Source organism: Anabrus simplex, chromosome 5 (genome assembly GCF_040414725.1).
Source record: "Anabrus simplex isolate iqAnaSimp1 chromosome 5, ASM4041472v1, whole genome shotgun sequence".
Lineage (NCBI taxonomy): Eukaryota > Metazoa > Arthropoda > Insecta > Orthoptera > Tettigoniidae > Anabrus > Anabrus simplex.
In genome coordinates this window covers 264052689-264073377 of record NC_090269.1, presented here as the reverse complement: position 1 = coordinate 264073377, position 20689 = coordinate 264052689, and the positions used below count along the sequence as shown (strand labels likewise).

At 38.0% G+C, this 20689-nt stretch overlaps 1 protein-coding gene across 1 annotated transcript in view; it reads right to left on the bottom strand.

Moving 5' to 3' along the window:
• LOC136874485 (ciliary microtubule associated protein 1A-like) overlaps positions 1-20689 on the bottom strand; it is an 87309-nt gene that overhangs the window by 6160 nt on the left and 60460 nt on the right. The window contains exon 3 of the mRNA XM_067148112.1: positions 17462-17663. Within this exon, the coding sequence (XP_067004213.1) occupies positions 17462-17663 (202 nt within the window). The remainder of the gene's footprint in view (positions 1-17461; positions 17664-20689) is intronic.

The following is a 20689-nucleotide window of genomic DNA, read 5'->3' as shown; positions in this document are numbered from 1 at the left end:
TTTGGAAGAACTACTGTACTCAAAGATTACCAACAAAGCTGAATGCTTAGACAAATTATTATTAATACTACGCTCTAATAGATATACACGTAAGATAACACATGAATATAGCAGACAAGATAGGCACTATCTAAATATACTGTATCTATACTACAATGTAGCTACACTACAATTTTCAGCTGAAGTGTGGTTATATGAACATTTACTGCTGGTGGATTAGTATTATTTTCCCTACTACGCCGGACGGAGAATAAAAGTGTCCTTAAATTTCTGAGAATAAGAGGTTGTCTACTATAATTTCTGTCAAAACCACGCTGGGAGTTTGAAGTGCAATATTATTGGGATATAGGAATTTGATTATTAACTTTTACTCGATGAATAAACGAAGGTGGAAAGTACAAAGTATGCAGGGAACTTAGACTACAAATTATCGGAATAATGAATCAGCTGACTTTGTATTTATTAACACTAATATCATGTGTATGTAGCAACAATCGTCAACAATCCGAAAATCTGTTGATATAGGAATTTGATTATTAACTTTTACTCGACGAATAAACGAAGGTGGAAATTACAAAGTATGCAGGGAACTAAGACTACAAATTATCGGAATAATGAATCAGCTGACTTTGTATTTATTAACACTACTATCATGTGTATGTAGCAACAATCGTCAACATTGCGAAAAACTGTTAAGTACCATAATTATCCAGTGAAATTATTGCGAATTCTCTTTAAATCGATGTTTACAGGCTTATCGTGCTATTTCATGTAATAAATTATTACCTTCGTGATAGTTTGAACGGATATCTGTACGAAATATAGGAAAAGTAGCGGCGAAAATTACAATGAGTTACAACTCCTTATGATTATCTGCCTTTGTAAGTATAATACCAACGAACCTACAGATATTTTTCGGTAGGTTATGAAGTGTGTTTATTTATTGCTGAAACGTGGAGATGGAGAAGTGGTGGTATATGTAATGGCAGAATTTAAGTGTTGAGAGGGATGAGAATTGAGAATTGGTGTTCGTTTGAATAATTGTCTTGAGGTGTGTTATGAGGTGGAGTTGTAATTGGTGTGTCTGCATAGTGAACTGGATGGTGATGGTGGTATATGTTGGTATAATAGGTACAGGGAAATAATGGAGTAAGTTGTAAGTGGTATATAGTAAGATAATTAGAGTTGATTGAGGTTGTTAAGTGTAAGTGAATTATTGCCGAGTTGGATGGAGTTTTCTGTAGGTAATGAAATGTGTTTATTTATTGCTGAAATGTGGAGATGGAGAAGTGGTGGTATATGTAATGGCAGAATGTAAGTGTTGAGAGGGATGATAATTGAGAAGTTCTGTTCGTTTGTAAATTTTGGTTTGGGTGGACGTGATGGCAATTTAATGTGGAATATGGATTGGTATTTAAATTGATTAAGCATGGTTGAATATGTAGGTAATGAAGTGCGTTTATTTATTGCTGAAATGTGGAGATGGAGAAGTAATGGTATATGTAATGGCAGAATGTAAGTGTTGAGCGGGGTGAGAATTGAGAAGTGGTGTTTGTTTGTAAATTTTGATTTGGTGGACGTGATGGCAAATTTAATGTGGACTATGGCTTTGTATTTAAATTGATTAAGCATGGTTGATTATGATGTGCAGGGGCAGATAAGTAGTACAAGGATAAAGTTGCAACATGAGCAGAATACATAATGGCAGAATGTATGTGTAGCGAGGACATTATGATGAGGTACACATACCCGGCTGGTGATGTAACGTAAATCTGGACTCAGCAACCCTGAGTGGGTGAAGTAAAAAAGGTAACAGGAATGGAATGTGCAAGGGTATGCGTGTCTAATCAAGAGGGGCATGAAGGTCTTTGACATTCTTATACAGCTAATTTTATTTCAACTTTATTATGTCTTCAAATTATATTTTATTTAAACTGCACATTCTGGAAAAACAATAGAAATATTCAGGGGAGACGTTAGACGAGGCATGAAAGGGCCGAGGATGACTGCCGCGGTGACCCTCACTTTGGGGGTTACGTTTCCGGAGTATCCGAGGAATTTCATGGCATGTCCAAGGAGTACATTTGATTCTTCTTCTTCTTCTTCTTCTTCTTATTATTATTATTATGATTATTATTTTGTTTGTTCATCTCTGTCTACTGCGTGTAATATTTTTCTTTTCTTTTTCTGTACAGTATGTGGAGTTTAAAAGAGTGAATTTTGGCATAGGCCGAACATTGTTATTTTTCTCATTTAACGGAACAAATGGGTAATTGTTACTGTAGATCTAGAGAAAAATAATGAAGTATATGATAATTATGATACTTTTAAAGACACCACTCGAACTTATTCGTCTACTGATGTCCTTCCACGCCATCTCTCCACTGACAGCTCGGAACATACCACTTAATCGAGCAGCTCGTCTCCTTTCTCCCAAATCTTCCCAGCCCAAACTTTGCAACATTTTTGTAACGCCACTCTTTTGTCAGAAATCACCCAGAACAAATCGAGCTGCTTTTCTTTGGATTTTTTCCAGTTCTTGAATCAAGTAATCCTGGTGAGGGTCCCATACACTGGAACTATATTCTAGTTGGGGTCTTACCAGAGACTTATATTCCCTCTCCTTTACATCCTTACTACAACCCCTAAATACCCTCATAATCATGTGCAGAGATCTGCACCCTTTATTAACAATCATATTTATGTGATTACCACAATGAAGGTATTTTCTTATATTGACACCTAGATACTTACATGATCCCCAAAAGGAACTTTCACCCCATCAACGCAGTATTTAAAACCGAGAGGACTTTTCCTGTTTGTGAAACTCACAGCCTGACTTTTAACCCCGCTTATCATCATACCATTGCCCACCGTCCATCTACCAACACTATCGAGGTCACCCTGCAGCCGCTCACAATCTTGTAACTTATTTATTACTCTGTACAGAATAACATCATCTGCCAACAGCCTTATCTCTGATTCCACTTCTTTACACATCATTGATATATATAAGAAAACATAAAGGTCCAATTATACTGCCTTGAGGAATTCCCCTCTTTATTATTACAGGGTCAGATAAAGCTTCGCCTACTCTAATTCTCTGAGTTCTATTTTCTAGAAATATAGCCACCCATTCAGTCACTCTTTTTTCTAGTCCAATTGCACTCACTTTTGCCAGTAGTCTTCCATGATCTACCCTATCAAATGCCTTAGATAGGTCAATTGCAATACAGTCCATTTGGCCTCCTGATAGGATGTCTGCCATATCTTGCTGAAATCCTACAAGCTGAGCTTCAGTCGAATAACCTTTCCTAAACCCAAACTGCCTTCTGTCAAACCAGTTATTAATTTCGCTAACATATCTAATATAATCAGAAAGAATGCCTTCCCAAAGCTTACATACAATGCATGTCAAACTGACTGGCTTGTAATTTTCAGCTTTATGCCTATCACCCTTTTCCTTATACACAGGGGCTACTATAGCAACTCTCCATCCATTTGGTACAGCTCCTTCAACCAAACAATAATCAAATAACACTAACCAATAATCGAATATCCCAACCCATTGCCTTTAATATATATATTGAACTGAACATAACAGTCTTTCGCCCAGTTACAATGTTCCAATATGCAATTCAAAATAAACCTTCACAGACTATTTATAGCTAGGCACTAACTACTTACTACTTAACTACTTCTAAATCTACTATGTAGCATCTTGCACATGGGCGGATCGCCAGATCCACATGCAACGCACCACCTAACTAAACTAAATACTTTACTACATAAATATATACTAGCTCTATCCTAAATCTGTCTGGCCGCGACATCACCCCTGGTAAGGAACTGCCACCACCCTTCCCTGGGTTGTCACGACCAGACATGTCTCATGAGGCTCGGAAACCGATACCTCATAGACCCTTTAAGCTGTCAATGTTATTTCCTCACCACTCCTTCCTGTAACAGCCCACATGTGTGCGGATTGCCTAGCTCTACATGTAGGATTTCACTGCCGAGACGGATTCCATAACTCGGCGCATTTTTCACTGTCTCATTGACAACTTACTTCCTCTAACCTAACACTATTCACTACTTTACTCTACTCTACATGTGCAGACGTACCGAATCAACACTTTAACTTGAGATAGGTCAGGCCTATCTCCCCCTCTTCCAACTCTACTGTACGTCAGCAGCCAAAAACAAACTAACAAAACCAAACTAAAATAAAACGGGCAGACAAACAACCAACAACCTCATTAGAATATATACAGTACGGATTACATATCAATGAATTGAAACTACTAATTAGAAATATGCAATACCTAAGGAACAAAGGAACAAAACTGAGCAAATATAAAAAACGAAACATAATACTAAACTTATAATTATTGTCGCCCTTACTTATTAGTGGGTTATACTATATAATGTTCCATATCTGTGAATAAATCGAATATATTAATTCCACACGACCGATTGAAAACAATGAACGGACATTACCCAATTCCCCCCCCCCCCCCATCCAAGGATGGCCACCAATACGGGGGAGAGACCGTCCGATCATCGCATCCATCACTATCACATGTTACTGGTTCTGTTCAATTTCGAACTGTTACTCTCTTGTAACTTGTGCCATATTCAATTATAATTTACTACCAGAGACATATTTATTAATAGTTACTTACATATATCTTTGAACGTAACTACATACCTCTCATAATATTAAATAATTTGGCTATCTTTCCCGGTTTCTTCCATTCTCTGTTTAATAGACTTGAGAGTGTGTACAGTTCATTTTCATTTAGAATTTTATCCAATTCTTTCCTTTCTATGTATTTCTCTCTAATGTTTCTTGTTTCTTTGCAGTCCTTAATCAAATGAGCCACTTCCATATTTGAATTACATAAAATACATTTATTTTCGTTGTCTTTCTATATCTTTCACTCTTTGAACTACTTTCTTATGCAATCTCTTGTCATCCCTTTCAATATTAGTCACCCAGTATGATCCCATTCCTATGTACTCTAGAAGATTCCTCGCCCCATCCACCCAGTAGCCTTCGTTTAAATCTTTCATTTGGTGATGGTAGGCTAAGCCTAATATTTCACCACCTCCCCCAGTCTTTAATCTTAACCAATACTTGACTATTCGCTTAGCAATCTCAGCTCGCATACTCACCCCTTCACACATCATTCTTACTCCACTGTTTGCAGTACAGTTAGGTAGTCCCATAATTATTTTGGCAAATTTGCTAACGATTACATCTAATGCTACAATTCCCTGATCTATTCCCCAAATTTCTGATCCATACAGTACTTTAGCTTTAACTATTGCATTAAATATGTTTTCTTGGATTTCGTATTCTACGTTAGGCATCTTTTTATCTAATATTTTGCTACTAGCCAAGGCACTTATTCCCTCATTTTGATCTTTTTATTTGGTCAGACCAGTTTCTATTACTACTTATAATCGTCCCTAAGTATTCGATTTTTTTGACCACTTCTAACTTTGTCCTACCCAACCACCACTGTTCACTCTTAGAATGCTTAACATCCCTTTCACAGACCATTACTCTTGTTTTCTGTGGGTTAACCTTTAAATTCCACTCTTTCAAGTAGTTCTCTACCTCATTAATACTATTTTGCATCTTGCTGGGTGTTAATGCAAGTAGAATGATATCGTCCGCAAAGATTAGGCCTGGAATATCTTGGCACTCAAGACATGGAGAAGCTCCTTTCTTAAATTCTTTCGAGTGGAAAATATCGTACTACTAAACCATTCTTAACTTTGACTGAACATTTAAATTCCGAATATATTTTATCAATTGCTCTTATAATTTTAGCTGATACTCCGATCTGCCCCAACTTAAGGGCAACAGCTTTTCTACTCACCGAATCAAAAGCCTTTTCTAAATCAATTACGGCAATGTACAACTTGCCTCTTTTCTTTTTGATATATTTATCTAATATTGTTTAAACTATCATTATATTGTCACTAGTCCTCATTTCCTTTCTGAATCCTGCTTGTAATCTCGACAGGATCGAGTACTCCGCTGCCCAATTCATTAATGTTTTTTCCAATATCCCTGTGTATATCTTGCTTAAAGAATCTAGCAATGTAATCCCTCTATAGTTACTTGGGTTAGATCTCTCTCCACGATTCTTGTATACGGACAAATTATACCTTCTTGCCATGATTTAGGGAATCTTGCTCCCTCGAAGATCGTGTTAAATATTTTGACTATACTAGCTAGGATAAAGCTATTTTTGCTTGCTTCCTTCCTTCCAGAATTCATTGTTTATTCCTGAAATTGCTCCTGCTTTCCCTTTCCTCGCTTTCTCTAATATTTCTTTTACTTCAGCGGCTGAAATTTCCTTATCTAAATCGGACAGGGAGCACCGCAACCCTCTCGAGATTGCCCTCTTCTGAACATCCTGTTTCCAACTATCTTCACCACTTAATAGTTTACTAAAGTAATTTATCCATTCTCTATGGCTTATATTTACCTGGGTTATATTTTTTCTATCATTACAAATTTTAGTTTTACTAAGCCATACTTTCTTAGTATTATTATTCAGAGCCTCTCTGTTTAAGTTGTCAGTTTGTTTCTTCTGCCACAAAACTTTAGTTCTTACCAATAATTCTTTATACTCTTTTCTTTTGCTACAGAATGCAGCATGCAGAATGGTTCCTGCCCGCCTATTTTTCTGAATGTGTGTAGTGCTTTCATTACTTCTGTTTTTTGTCTGCATTCTTCATTGTACCACCCACTATTTCTTTGTATTCTTACATCCCGAGCCCGCATCTTATGTTTATCGCCTCGTCTATTTTATTATCTTCCACCGCGGACTTTATTCCTATCTTGATAATTTCAAAGGACCTACCTTCAAAATATTCCTTGAATTCTGCGCTGAGGTCTTCTCTCCATATATATTTTGTCACTGGCCTCTCTTTAATATTATTTATACAATTCCCCCCAGTATTCTCTTCCGTGCTTACCATATTAATAATTATAGGTAAGTGATGCGATTCTCCCCAACCTTTAACATTTATCCTCTTAATGAGTGGTAATGCCTCCCGAGAACATAATACTAGGTCAATTGCACTACCACCCAATTCTGTTATAAACGTTAAATTACCAACTTCATCTCTTGGCCACCACCCATTTAAAATATAGAGTTCTTCTGTACCACATATTTCTAACAGTTTTCCACCATAGTTATTGTAAACTTTAACTTGACTAATTCTTTTTCCAATTATTATTTCCTCAGCCTCTTTACTATAAATTGGTTTTAAGTCTGCAATCCTCGCATTAAAGTCCCCCATTATTACAGTACCTATGTCTTCATATATATTCCTTAATTTGTTTACTTCTAGAGCTAATTCTGTGAAGAATTCCTTGTTTGCCAATGTGGAGTCCTCGGGAGGATTGTATACAAAACCGAAACATAGATTAACCTCCCTGTTCTGTTTTACCCTTGTTTTCACCCAAAGTATTTCTTCAATATCTGTTTCTATTATTTCAAATTTCTCCTTTATTTCTTCCCTTATCAAGGTTCGAATACCACCGGATATCTACCTTTACGAGCATTCCTGCCCCTTGCCTTACTATACGTTTTAAAACCTTCAATATGTACTTCATATCCCGGTGCTATCCAACTCTCAACAAAGGTAATGATGTGCATTTCTGACATTAACAATTTCACCTGTTCATTTCCTAACTTGCAGAAGAAACCTTCAATGTTGACCATACCAATATTCCATTCTAGTTATTTCTTACTTTTACTCTCAGACGAGTTGCTTATCTTACTTCTAGTTATTCTATTTTTCTCCATTTCTATAATACTACCCTCTGGTGAAGTAACTATTTCTTTGTCTAAATTGTCTTTCTGTCCTTTGCCCTTTATAATCCATAAGTCTATTACACTCAAGGATTTACCTTTCCCAGCCAGAGTCTTGGTTCTGTAATCAGGTGTGCCGCTGCTTCCTGGATTCGTGTCGACTCGACAGTCAGCTGGTTGTCCATCCTCCTCCACTAGGTGTTCGTCACTCTGCCGTCTTCTGTTCCTCTGTAGAGTATGCAGATCGCTGTTGTCATCAGATTGTAAGTTATCAGCCACTGTACAGGCAGCTGACTGGCACATTCCTTCCTCTACAGGCCGTTGCACTTCCTGGTGTGATGAACTCAACTGTCTATCCATTTCTCGTAGCTGTGTAATTGACCAGATACGCGGCCAGTTACTGTCACCTACTATAAGACGTTTGCCTCTTATGTATGCTTTTAATCCATAGTTCCTAGCTTTTACTAGGTGAAGTCGCAAGACTCTCTGTTCCATGATTGTCTCTTTATCCATATCTCTTCTTACCCAAATCCTTTCTCCTTTCAAGTTCTCCCCATTGAGGATAATTTTGTTCGCCTTCAAAGCAGAAATCAACTTAACCTTAATAGGTCTTTTCCCTTTGACTCTCCCCAGCCTATACATTTCATCAATATCTTCTTCTTTACAATTTATCTTTATATGGTTATTTATGATATCCAACACTTTATTCGTTAGATCATTCAAATCCTCCTTTTCCTTCTCTGGGATGCCGTATATGAAAATATTTTTCCTCTTTGCGTCGTGGATAGTCATTTTCTGTTGCCACTTTAATTTATCAGTTTCTCCTTCAATCTCCTTCATATTCGACTTCAATAATTCTATTTCCCTGGAGTTTTCCACCACCTTTTCTATCATAATTCTTCTCTCTTCCTTTATACAGTCTTTCATTTCTGTCATATCATTTCTCAGCTCCCGAATTAACTCCCTCGTTTGCTCAAACTGGCAAGCATCTCTGACTATTTCCCTAATCTTATCTATGTCCTCCCAGCTCAATGAACCCGTTGGTCCAGGGTTCATTTCTATGCCTCCTATTATCAGAAGAATTACCACCACTGCTGCCACCATCATAGTTCCCTCAAGCCCAGATTTTCGTAAATGCACCTTATCACTTGGCGTACACACACACTTCACTCGCCCGTGCCATCAACCTATGACCGCGCGATATTGGTCTATAGCAATATTCATACTTCTCACTCAGCACTCACTGCACAATACAACCTCTCGCTTCGCTAGCTCGATTACAACTGCCTTTAGTATGTCCCCAGAAATCTTATCAATTCCAGCTGTTTTTCTAGTTTTCAACTTTTGTACCTTATGTAAATGTCATTGTTATTATAGGTAAATTTTAATAATTCTCTATTATTAATCACATCCCATATCTGGACATCATCCTTGTAACCAACAATCTTTACATACTGCTGATTGAATACTTCTGCCTTTTGAAGATCCTCGCAAACGCACTCGCCTTTTTCATTTATGATTCCTGGAATGTCCTTCTTAGAACCTGTTTCTGCCATAAAGTACTTATACATACCCTGCCACTTTTCACTAAAATTTGTATGACCACCAATTATGATTGCCATCATGTTATCCTTAGCTCACTTCTTTGCTAGATTCAATTTCCTAGTAAGTTCCTTCAATTTCTCCTTACTTCCATAACCATTTCTAACTCTATTTCTTTCCAGTCTCTTTACTTCTCTGTTATAATATAGTGGACCCTTACCATTCCTTACTACCTTTATAGGAACGAACCTATCTTCACATCCCGCAACGATTGCTTTAAACCCATCCCAGAGTCTGTTTACATTTTTATTTACCGTTTTCCATCGATCATAGTTACTTTTTAAAACTCCCTCATGCCTGTTTTATCAGCCATATGGTACTGCCTAATAGTCCTAATTTTAATATCTTCCTTTCTTTCACATTTATTTTTAACTACGATGAAAACAGCTTCGTGATCACTAATGCCATCTATTACTTCGGTTTCTCTATAGAGTTCATCTGGTTTTATCAGCACCACATCCAAAATATTCTTCCCTCTAGTTGGTTCCATCACTTTCTGAATCAGGTGCCCTTCCCATAATCACTTATTTGCCATTTGTTGGTCATGCTTCCTGTCGTTCGCCTTACCTTCCCAATTGACATTTGGTAAATTGAGATCACCTGCTACTATCAGATTCCTTTCCATATCATTTCCAACATAGCTGATTATCAAATAATTCTGAACCAGCGTCAGCGCTACCCTTTCCCGGTCTGTACACTCCAAAGACATCAAGTTGCCTATTATCTTTAGAGAAGAGCCTTACACCAAGAATGTCATGTTTTTCATCCTTAAATTTTTCGTAGCTTACAAATTCTTCTTTCAGCAGAATGAATACTCCCCCTCCTACCATTCCTATCCTATATCCACGATACACCCTCCAGTTCCGTGATAATATTTCTGCATCCATTATATCATTTCTCAGCCATGATACAACTCCTATTAAATTAAATTTTAGGACAATATCAAGAAAGAATGGAAAGTTAAAATTCAAAATCTGTTTTATGTTGTGTATTATGTAACATGTGGTTGATAAAGTTGTACAGATCCCCTATAACAATGCAAGCACTGAAATATTATTTCTTTAAAGTCTGATGGAGAAAGATAAATTGGCTGTATAGACAATGAAAGAAATGGTTACTGCTCAAAAATATGGCTAATTCTGTGAAGCTGCAAGTTATTTTTGTCATTACAAAACCATGTTATATTAATGTGCCATTTCACTATTCGTAGTGAGTATTGTTTGGAACGAAAGTGGTGTCTAAACAATGAGAACGTCAGAGATAAATGTCAAAGTATTCCTAAATTTTAAAGAATGATGTCTTCATCAGGCACTTGAGGGGAATGGAATATAGAAGGTGGTGAGAAAGAAAGACATCAGAGTATTATTAAAATGTATTATTGAAAAAATAACATTCGACTTCACTGGAGACACATTAGCAGAATTCTACGTGAATATATTGGAAGAAGACTAGTCCTGAGGAAGGAAGAGTAACACTACAAATAATAATAATCGTCTATGGGAACATCGCGAGACATCGGCGATAAAAGATTTATTTAACTCTGTAGAATTAAAATTGTACAGGCGGACCGGAGAACTTCTGCATTACTACCGGTACATCACAAGATCCCAGCAAGGCGACGTATCAAACGCTAAAGTTTAATTTTGGAAAGCTGAATAATAAAAATAACGGTCGCGCAAGACATAGAAAACGTCATATTACAGTCAGAGTGAAGCCTTACTAGACATCTTGAAAATCATTAAAACATTATAAGAGATCATTTTAAGAAGCGGTAGTCACAAATTAGCAATAGTACGTAGCAGGCTGTGTCCGTAAGATGATGAAATTAACCATATTGACGTACTTTTCTGTTCCAACCGCGCAAGAGACCAGAGTCATCATGGACTAAGAAGCAGAGGCAAGAGCTACATAGGCTATGGCGGCACGAGTTGACAAATCCAGTCCACGATGATCGGCGATGACCTACGACCGTCCCAGATGTTTCCGAAAGGATGAGAGGATGCCGTGAACCCAAACGCAGCATGTCCTAGTCAGCGGGACATATGCCAACAACGATGGAGCAGGAGGAAAGATAAGTCATTAGCCAGTGCTCACGTGAGTATTGTAAATAATATTTGTTTTTGGAAAATGCCATTCTATACTCTATGTATTTCTTTATGATAAACGAAGTGCTCTTTAACTTGTCCAAAGAAGTGTTGTTGCTGAAAAAACAACCAGAGTAATGACGTTAGAGGTTATTAGGTATCCATCTACCATGAATAATAAATCCATTACTGTAGGAAGTGGTTACCCAGTGATAATTTAATTTGCCGTTCGCAATGCTGTCAATGTTATATGAGAAGAGGTTAAGTTAGCTTAATTGTTATTATAATGCGACATTGTGCTGAACATTAGGCTTATGTTAGGGCATGTACTATTAAGCTAGGATGGAATGAGATCGTATATAAGATGTAATAATGTCGTAGGAAGATATATGGAGATCTTTTATTGAATTGAATGGGTGAAAACCATAACGGTATAAGTAACATTCTGGTCATTCAGAGAAAAAGACATTTAAACATCTTCAACACTCATATAAAGCATGGTATTTGTAGTTATACCACCCATCACTAGAGCGCAGAATATTACCGCTATCACTTGTATCCCCTGGTTGGTGAAAGGATACATCCTCCTGGAGTTACATCCTGCATTTAACTCATTTTTTAAAGAAATGTCACTTATACCGTTATGGTTTTCACCCATTCAATTATTAAATAGATTGAGAACAGAATGAAATAATCAGATGGATGACTAATGATGACGGAATAACAAGCGTTAAATCGAGATGAATTAATACAATTATTGTAACGTGGAGTGAAACATGAGATGTACAATGTGAAATGAGTAATTTATATGTGAAGAATGGTAGAAGGTTATGATAAATAGTGTTGGTGATGATTATTGTTTCGTCTTAAATGAAAGTGTAGATTATTTCAGCGACAATAGTAGTTTAATTTACGTAATTTGAGATGGAGAATGGTTATAATTAGTTCTCAAATGTCTGTTAGTCCTTCAACAAGCCATATATAGTTACTATCTAGATAACGTTCCTATGTTGACACCTACCTATTGGATCATCAAATAATTCCAGATAGGAAGAGTAACACAAACGTAGCCTATATTTATACGATTTCTCCTCACCACAAATATTCTCATCCAGATAAAGAAAACTAAGGAGCTTATTTAATCGCATTAATCGATATCACTGGTAACTTCTCTCCATAATTGAAGGCTAGTAGTACTTGGCAGAGTCTTCTTACCAGCTAGATCACTTGATATCCAGCAGAATCTAGTTAATTAGTGGTCAGATATGAATGATAACACAGCAACGGATCACATATGATTATAATATGGGCACTTAATTAAATTTTTGAAGTTAATACACTGACTGACAGAGCAAATGCAACACCAAGAAGGAGTGGTCAGAACTTTATGCCAATTGCAGGGTAGACTGACGTCACTGAGGTATGCTCATGATGTGAAATGCGGCGCTGTGCTGCGCACGTAGCGAACGATAAATGGGACACGGCGTTGGCGAATGGCCCACTTCGTACCGTGATTTCTCAGCCGACAGTCATTGTAGAACGTGTTGTCGTGTGCCACAGGACACGTGTATAGCTAAGAATGCCAGGCCGCCGTCAACGGAGGCATTTCCAGCAGACAGACGACTTTACGAGGGGTATGGTGATCGGGCTGAGAAGGGCAGGTTGGTCGCTTCGTCAAATCGCAGCCGATACCCATAGGGATGTGTCCACGTTGCAGCGCCTGTGACGAAGATGGTTGGCGCAGGGACATGTGGCACGTGCGAGGGGTCCAGGCGCAGCCCGAGTGACGTCAGCACGCGAGGATCGGCGCATCCGCCGCCAAGCGGTGGCAGCCCCGCACGCCACGTCAACCGCCATTCTTCAGCATGTGCAAGACACCCTGGCTGTTCCAATATCGACCAGAACAATTTCCCGTCGATTGGTTGAAGGAGGCCTGCACTCCCGGCGTCCGCTCAGAAGACTACCATTGACTCCACAGCATAGACGTGCACGCCTGGCATGGTGCCGGGCTAGAGCGACTTGGATGAGGGAATGGCGGAACGTCGTGTTCTCCGATGAGTCACGCTTCTGTTCTGTCAGTGATAGTCACCGCAGACGAGTGTGGCGTCGGCGTGGAGAAAGGTCAAATCCGGCAGTAACTGTGGAGCGCCCTACCGCTAGACAACGCGGCATCATGGTTTGGGGCGCTATTGCGTATGATTCCACGTCACCTCTAGTGCGTATTCAAGGCACGTTAAATGCCCACCGCTACGTGCAGCATGTGCTGCGGCCGGTGGCACTCCCGTACCTTCAGGGGCTGCCCAATGCTCTGTTTCAGCAGGATAATGCCCGCCCACACACTGCTCGCATCTCCCAACAGGCTCTACGAGGTGTACAGATTCTTTCGTGGCCAGCGTACTCTCCGGATCTCTCACCAATCGAACACGTGTGGGATCTCATTGGACGCCGTTTGCAAACTCTGCCCCAGCCTCGTACGGACGACCAACTGTGGCAAATGGTTGACAGAGAATGGAGAACCATCCCTCAGGACACCATCCGCACTCTTATTGACTCTGTACCTCGACGTGTTTCTGCGTGCATCGCCGCTCGCAGTGGTCCTACATCCTACTGGGTCGATGCCGTGCGCATTGTGTAACCTGCATATCGGTTTGAAATAAACATCAATTATTCATCCGTGCCGTCTCTGTTTTTCCCCAACTTTCATCCCTTTCGAACCACTCCTCCTTAGTGTTGCATTGTCACTGTCAGTCCGTGTATTTATTTGAGTGTACAATTTGAGTAAATATAGGTCATGACATTGCGATCATGTTATTTTAAAAGAAGTAATGACTTAATGAATTATCTTTCTCTCCATAATACCAAGAGTTTTGAAGTGATTGAAGTTTTTCTAGTGAAAAATGTTAAATATATGTAATAATTAAGAAAACATTTCCTGATAGCAAATGGTACTGATAATTATGAACAGCTATGGTCAAATGAATCTATCGCGCTATGATGTGATTAGATAACATTTTTGTAAAAACAAGTAAGTGTTTAGGATGCATTTCATGCAACGCTTAAGGAAAGATGAGAGCGTGATTTTAATTTCTAGTCTTGACTTAATCAAGTCAAAGTACTTGCGTCAGACACATTTTCATAACTCCCAATCAAGATTGTAAATACTGTAAACATATTTTATTCTTTTTATTTAGTCGTAGGCCTCTAATTCGACAACATTTTAAGCTTAATTGATGGGACATGAAGTCAGTGGTTTATTATTTATCCTTGAACATAACATTCAAAGTACTTAATTCACTTCCTAAGACTTTTTCTTTATTATTAATAAATATTATATAAAACTTAATTACTCTCTCAATGACTTCCTAGGTTAAGTGTTTAGTTTTAAGTGATTGTTGGTTAAGGATTAGAGTAAGTCATGCGCATACTAACCAGAGATCGAACAGGAGACGTCCGTTACGAGGGTTAGGTTAAGCTGACAACATATCCCGGTGATCTCTCGATGCGGAACCCATAGCCCAGAAATCCGATTTATTTAGAAATTAATATTATATTCGAGCTAGCCTGAATCTACGCGACTCGTCCTGGACGCGTGAACGGCGCATTAAGAACATGCATATTCATGAAGAAAATACATATTTTAATATTAAAATTAACTTTTTAATACTGTATTATTATTTGATAAAATTCCATAGGAATACAGTCGAACCCGCTCTAACGGACACCTTTACTCAGCGGACACCTCTCTATACAGATATTTTTCTACAGAACCAATTTTATCATCATCGCTCTGCCAAAACTACTGGACATTAAGAAATTAAATTGTGGGGTACATTTATATTGCAGTGTAAGTGCTCACCAAAGGAGGATTTGTGGATATTCCATCGCTAAGGGGATGAAAAGGGAGGAGGGTTTATTTGTTTATATGAGTATATCTATATCTCGAAAATTTAACAGTTTACAGGCGTAAAAATTGGTAGCGATATTGTATATCATCTTTAAAAATAAACACGTATTTTTATGTTCTAGGAAAATCACCATAAGGTGAGTAAAAAGTGGAAAAGAGGTTGAATACCTCGAATTAGGATACTTATATATAAAAAACTGAAGATGGTATAGACATGAAAATTGGTATATGGAATTTCCTTTAAAAATTAAAGTACATGTATATTTTTGTTTTTTGAAAATCCACTCAAGCGGGAGTGAACAGGAGTTCGAAGGGGGTGAATTTTTAATAATAATAATAATAATAATAATAATAATAATAATAATAATAATAATAATAATAATAATAAACTTGTAGTGTTTTCGGAGACGCCGAGATGCTGTAATGTTGTCCCGTAGGAGTTCTTTTATATCCCAGTAAATCTACCGACACAAGGCTGATGTATTTGAGCCCCTTCAGATACCACCGGACTGAGTCAGGATCGAAATTGCCAGGTTGGAGTCAGAAGCCCGGCGCCTCAACCATCTGAGCCATTCAGCCCGGTGGTAAATTTTAAAAATGAGTATATCTACACTATATCTCAAAAACGTTACGAATAACAGACGTGAAAATTGGTACTTGGAATCCCCCGTAAAAGTAAAGAAACACTCATAATTTGTTTCTGTATAATCTACTGAAGGGGAGGTGAAAAAGGGGGCGAATTTTTAAAATGAGCATAACAAGTCACTGACATGAACATTGCTATTTTTATTCTTTTAAATATAAACACTTTTTTGTTTTTGAAAAATTCGCTAAAGTGGATTTGTAAAAAGGACTGAAAAAGGGGTAGAAATATTTTATGAAGTATACTTATATCTCAAAAATGAAGATGTTACAGACATGAAAATTTGTATTTGGAATCTTTTTTGAAGTGAAAGATGCATGTATTTTTTGTTTTTGGAAAATCTACTTAAGGAGTGATGGGTGATGAATAGAAATGAAGAAAGATTTGAATTCGTTTTATGAAGATAGTTTCATATCAAGTAATGAAGACATTACGGACGTGACAATTGGTATTTGTAAACTTCTTTTCAAATAAAGAAATGTGTAGTCTTTTGTTTTTGGAAAACGCACTTAAGGGCGGGAGGAAGAAAGAATTGAAAAGTGAGTTTAATTCTTTGTATGCTTAAATCTCAAAATGTGAAGATGTAGATGTGAAAATTGTTATTTGGAATTTCCTTTAAAAATGAAGAAAAATATATTCCTTTCGGGGGGATAAACTTGAGGGGCGATGAAAAAGGAGCTGAATTATTTTCTTTTTATGAGGATACTTATATCACAAAAACCTGAAAGTGTTACAGACATGAAGATTGGTTGATATTAGAAATCTCTTTTATAAATCTCTTTTATAAATAAAGAAACATGTATTTTTTGTTTTCAGAAAAATCTCTAAACAGGAATAAAAAGGACTGCAAAAGGGGTTGAATTCTTTTTATTCGGATACTGATATCTCAAAAACTGAAGATTTTATTGACGTGAAAATTGGTATTTGGAATCTCATTTAAAAGTTAAGAATCACGTATTTCCTGTTTTGTTCAGAGGTTGCTAACAGTGGGGTTCAAAGTCACTATCTGCCGAATGCAAGCTAACAGCTGCATGGCCCCAACCACATGGCCAACTTGCTTGATATATCAGTATTAATTATTATGAATTACAAATTAAACAAGAAAAATAACATACAATAAAACTTATTCTTGCTATTTTTTTAAATAGTGCTAAAACTCAACCAGGCGCCCTGGTGAAATAGGGTGCTTTGGACGGTGGCTAGTGAGCCATGCTTAAAGATGCAACTAGGGTTCACTTTTTCTCATTGTATCCTATTTATAAATAGTATTTACAATAATATCTACAAATTTGTTGGAGGATAAAGTGACTTCTGCCTTATCATGTATGAACTAGACTTTTCCTTATTATGAAAATATCTCTGTTCTAAAGAGGGGAAGTGAACTTACATTGTATATGCTGCTGATGCTGGTTTAGTGGGTACCTTGGGTCCCAGGTATGTAGGTATTTCATATCTGTTTGGACCTGGTGTTTGATCGTGTTTACGAAGGGGCGTACGACTAGCCATGCTGTATGCTGGTGGTCGTTGCTCCTTCATGCGGGGACATTTCTCGGGGGCATAAGTTCCAGGACCCGGAATTTTCATCCTCCCTGTAGAAAATACAAAAGAATGCTTAAAGTTCATTAAAATAATCATCCTTTAAACTATGGTTTGTTTCTCTTCTTCTTGTGTATAACCCTAGTGAAAAAGCTATCAGTGCACTACAGAGTAAAGAGAAGATTGGAAGGAAAGAACAAAGATGATCCATCCATCCATCCATCCATCCATCCATCCATCCATCCATCCATCCATCCATCCATCCATCCATCCATCCATCCATCCGTCCGTCCGTCCGTCCGTCCATCACGCAAAATCGAAACATATGCAAGGTAATCATAACATAGTGGAACGTGTTGGGGACCCTGTTAAGGTCCGTGGGAAGGTATGACGTCATAGGGAAGAAGAGGTTCACAATAATCACCCTTTAGCCCACATATATTAAAATGAACAAAATACATAAATCCAATAAACCAAAATACATAATCGAGATACTTAAGTAAATTTGTATAACACAAGGTTTAACATAGTAAGATGATACAGAATTGCAATAAATAGTCAATAACAAAATGTAGGTGACTGTCTATCGAAAACACAGTCATTCAGAAAAGTGAAATTGGTGACGACGGGAATCTAGAGCAAACTCTGACACGTTGAATTTAAATCATTGAAAGTTACATTAAACGAGAAAATACCGAAGCACTAGAAGTAATTAAATAAAATCAAACATAATAGAAAAAGCATGGAAATTGCATTTTCCAAGATAAGCTGAGGACCCCTGGAGGCGTAGTCCTCGAGCTCAAGCGCTCACGAGGAGGGTTAAATGGAAGAGACGCGGACAACACGCATCACACGTGAAGCCGGCAGAAGGCCAAAAATGGACAGATCACATGTAACCAATGAGACACCGAATTTCTCTAGATTCCCGCTTTCGCCAATTGGAAAGGGCGTTATTCCGACCAATCCCAACTCATCCGATTTCCTCAGGGTAAGTTCGAGAGAGTTCGATTGCAAAACATGTAGCAATTTCATAATCGAAAATTTACACGTGCGGCACAGGTTGCCTCAAAAATAAAGACCCTTTTAAATTTTTCAAACGCATTGAAAAATTACAATTCCTGATATAAAGGATATAAAATTATAATACAGTTTAATTCAATAGTTCTTCCTCTTCATACAATAATAAAAAAGATCAACTATCAATATATTCTTCAAATAAAATTTTTCTAATTCACATAAATTCTTCAGTCTTTAAATGTTCTTTTTTTACAAAAAATGATGACAATACCAAAATTAAATAACATCACACGACCAGGATTTCTGCGGCTTCGTCGACCTCTCTACAGTGCCGTTCAACAATGGTCACATTTCTCCCCTTTAAACTCGAGCTACGCTCGAAACAAATATATTTTAACTTTTACTGAGGGGAATTGTGTCCACACATCCTATCCGACACTTGACACTACAATATATTCGTTCCCTCCAGGAACGTCCATACAGGCCGAAGAGTCACAAGGTGACCACCGGTATCGCTGATTAATGAAGGCGCTGACCACTTCCGATGCCAACGACCTACACACACGTTCAGTCCCACTGAGGTTACCAGCGAAGCTTCTTTTCAGCTCTCTCGAGCAGTGAACTGACTTATAACAGGCAGAGGAGTGTGGCGCAGTACTGCCAACTGCCACTCTTAGGAACAGCTGCCCATTCCAGCGTCGGATATTAGGCCAATAGGTACATAGCAGCCTCCAAACAGGCACCATCATTTGGAAGAAGGACCACAGTATCGCGGTCACTGGAACATAAGCACACACAGCAGAAACGTCGAACTGAAGAAATAAGGCCATCGGCCAAAATTACAGAAGAACTTGAATGTAGCTGAGTTCAAGGGTAGGTTTTTCTTTAAATAAATAATAACTGAATCTCCTTAGGGAGGTACCCTCCCATAGATCAAGAGATGCCCCAGCCCCCACTGGCAAGCGGTATTTCAAAATTTCAAAATAAAAGTGTTGAAAAATAAAGAAAATTCACAAGGAAAATACATTTTAACATTCATGTTACTGAGGATATAACAGGACACATTACCATTCAGTCAATTCACCTCTCCAAGCACTACAGGTTTGACAGGTCAGCATACAAGAGAAAGCATCCTCCAAGTAATAAACTACCGAAACTAGACCTTCATAAACTGAAGTACTACATATATACAATCTTACCCTTTTGGCACTGCATATACTACAATACCCTCTGTAAAATTTTCCCCTAAATTAAGTTACTGTGTGCATTCTTAACTGCCCAACATTAAAAAATAGAAGGAAAAATTCAGGATGTTGCAAGGGAACTCAAAACAGGGAAATAACTACTTAATTACGTTAGCTTGCACTTTACTACAAGTAAGTAACAAGTTGTTTTACGTCGCACCGGCACAGACAGGTCTCATGGCGACGATGGGACAGGAAGGAGCTAGGAGTGGGAAGGAAGCGGCCGTGGCCTTAATTAGGTACAGCCCCAGCATTTGCCTGGTGTGAAAATGGGAAACCACCGAAAACCATCTTCAGGGCTGCCGACAATGGGGTTCGAACACACTATCTTCCGAATACTGCATACTTGCCGCAATTAAGCGACTGCAGCTATCGATCTCGGTGCACTTTACTACAATATTCCATAAATGAGGTTAGCAAGTCACTATTCATTTACAATGTCATGTACTCACTATTAAAATTTTAACACAGATAAAACTCACATTACGTGTTACGTGTCACACAAATTAAAAAGGAACTAAGCCTGGAAGACAAAATTGAAATCACATTACTTTACCGACGAAGAGAAAATCCCAATGAAACAATGAAACTCGCTGATATAAGCAATAAAAAGCACAAATAACACCTTCGTACCAGGGCATATCAGATTACAGCATGACACGCAAGACTACGAGCCTATGTGCCCTCCAACACACGATACAAGGACACTCACGAAACACAAGTGCGATGACTCTGAATCAGCAGTACCAATCAATGACAAAAGGCACATCACGACCTCAATATTACCGATTCCATCACACTGCATCACAAGTACACAC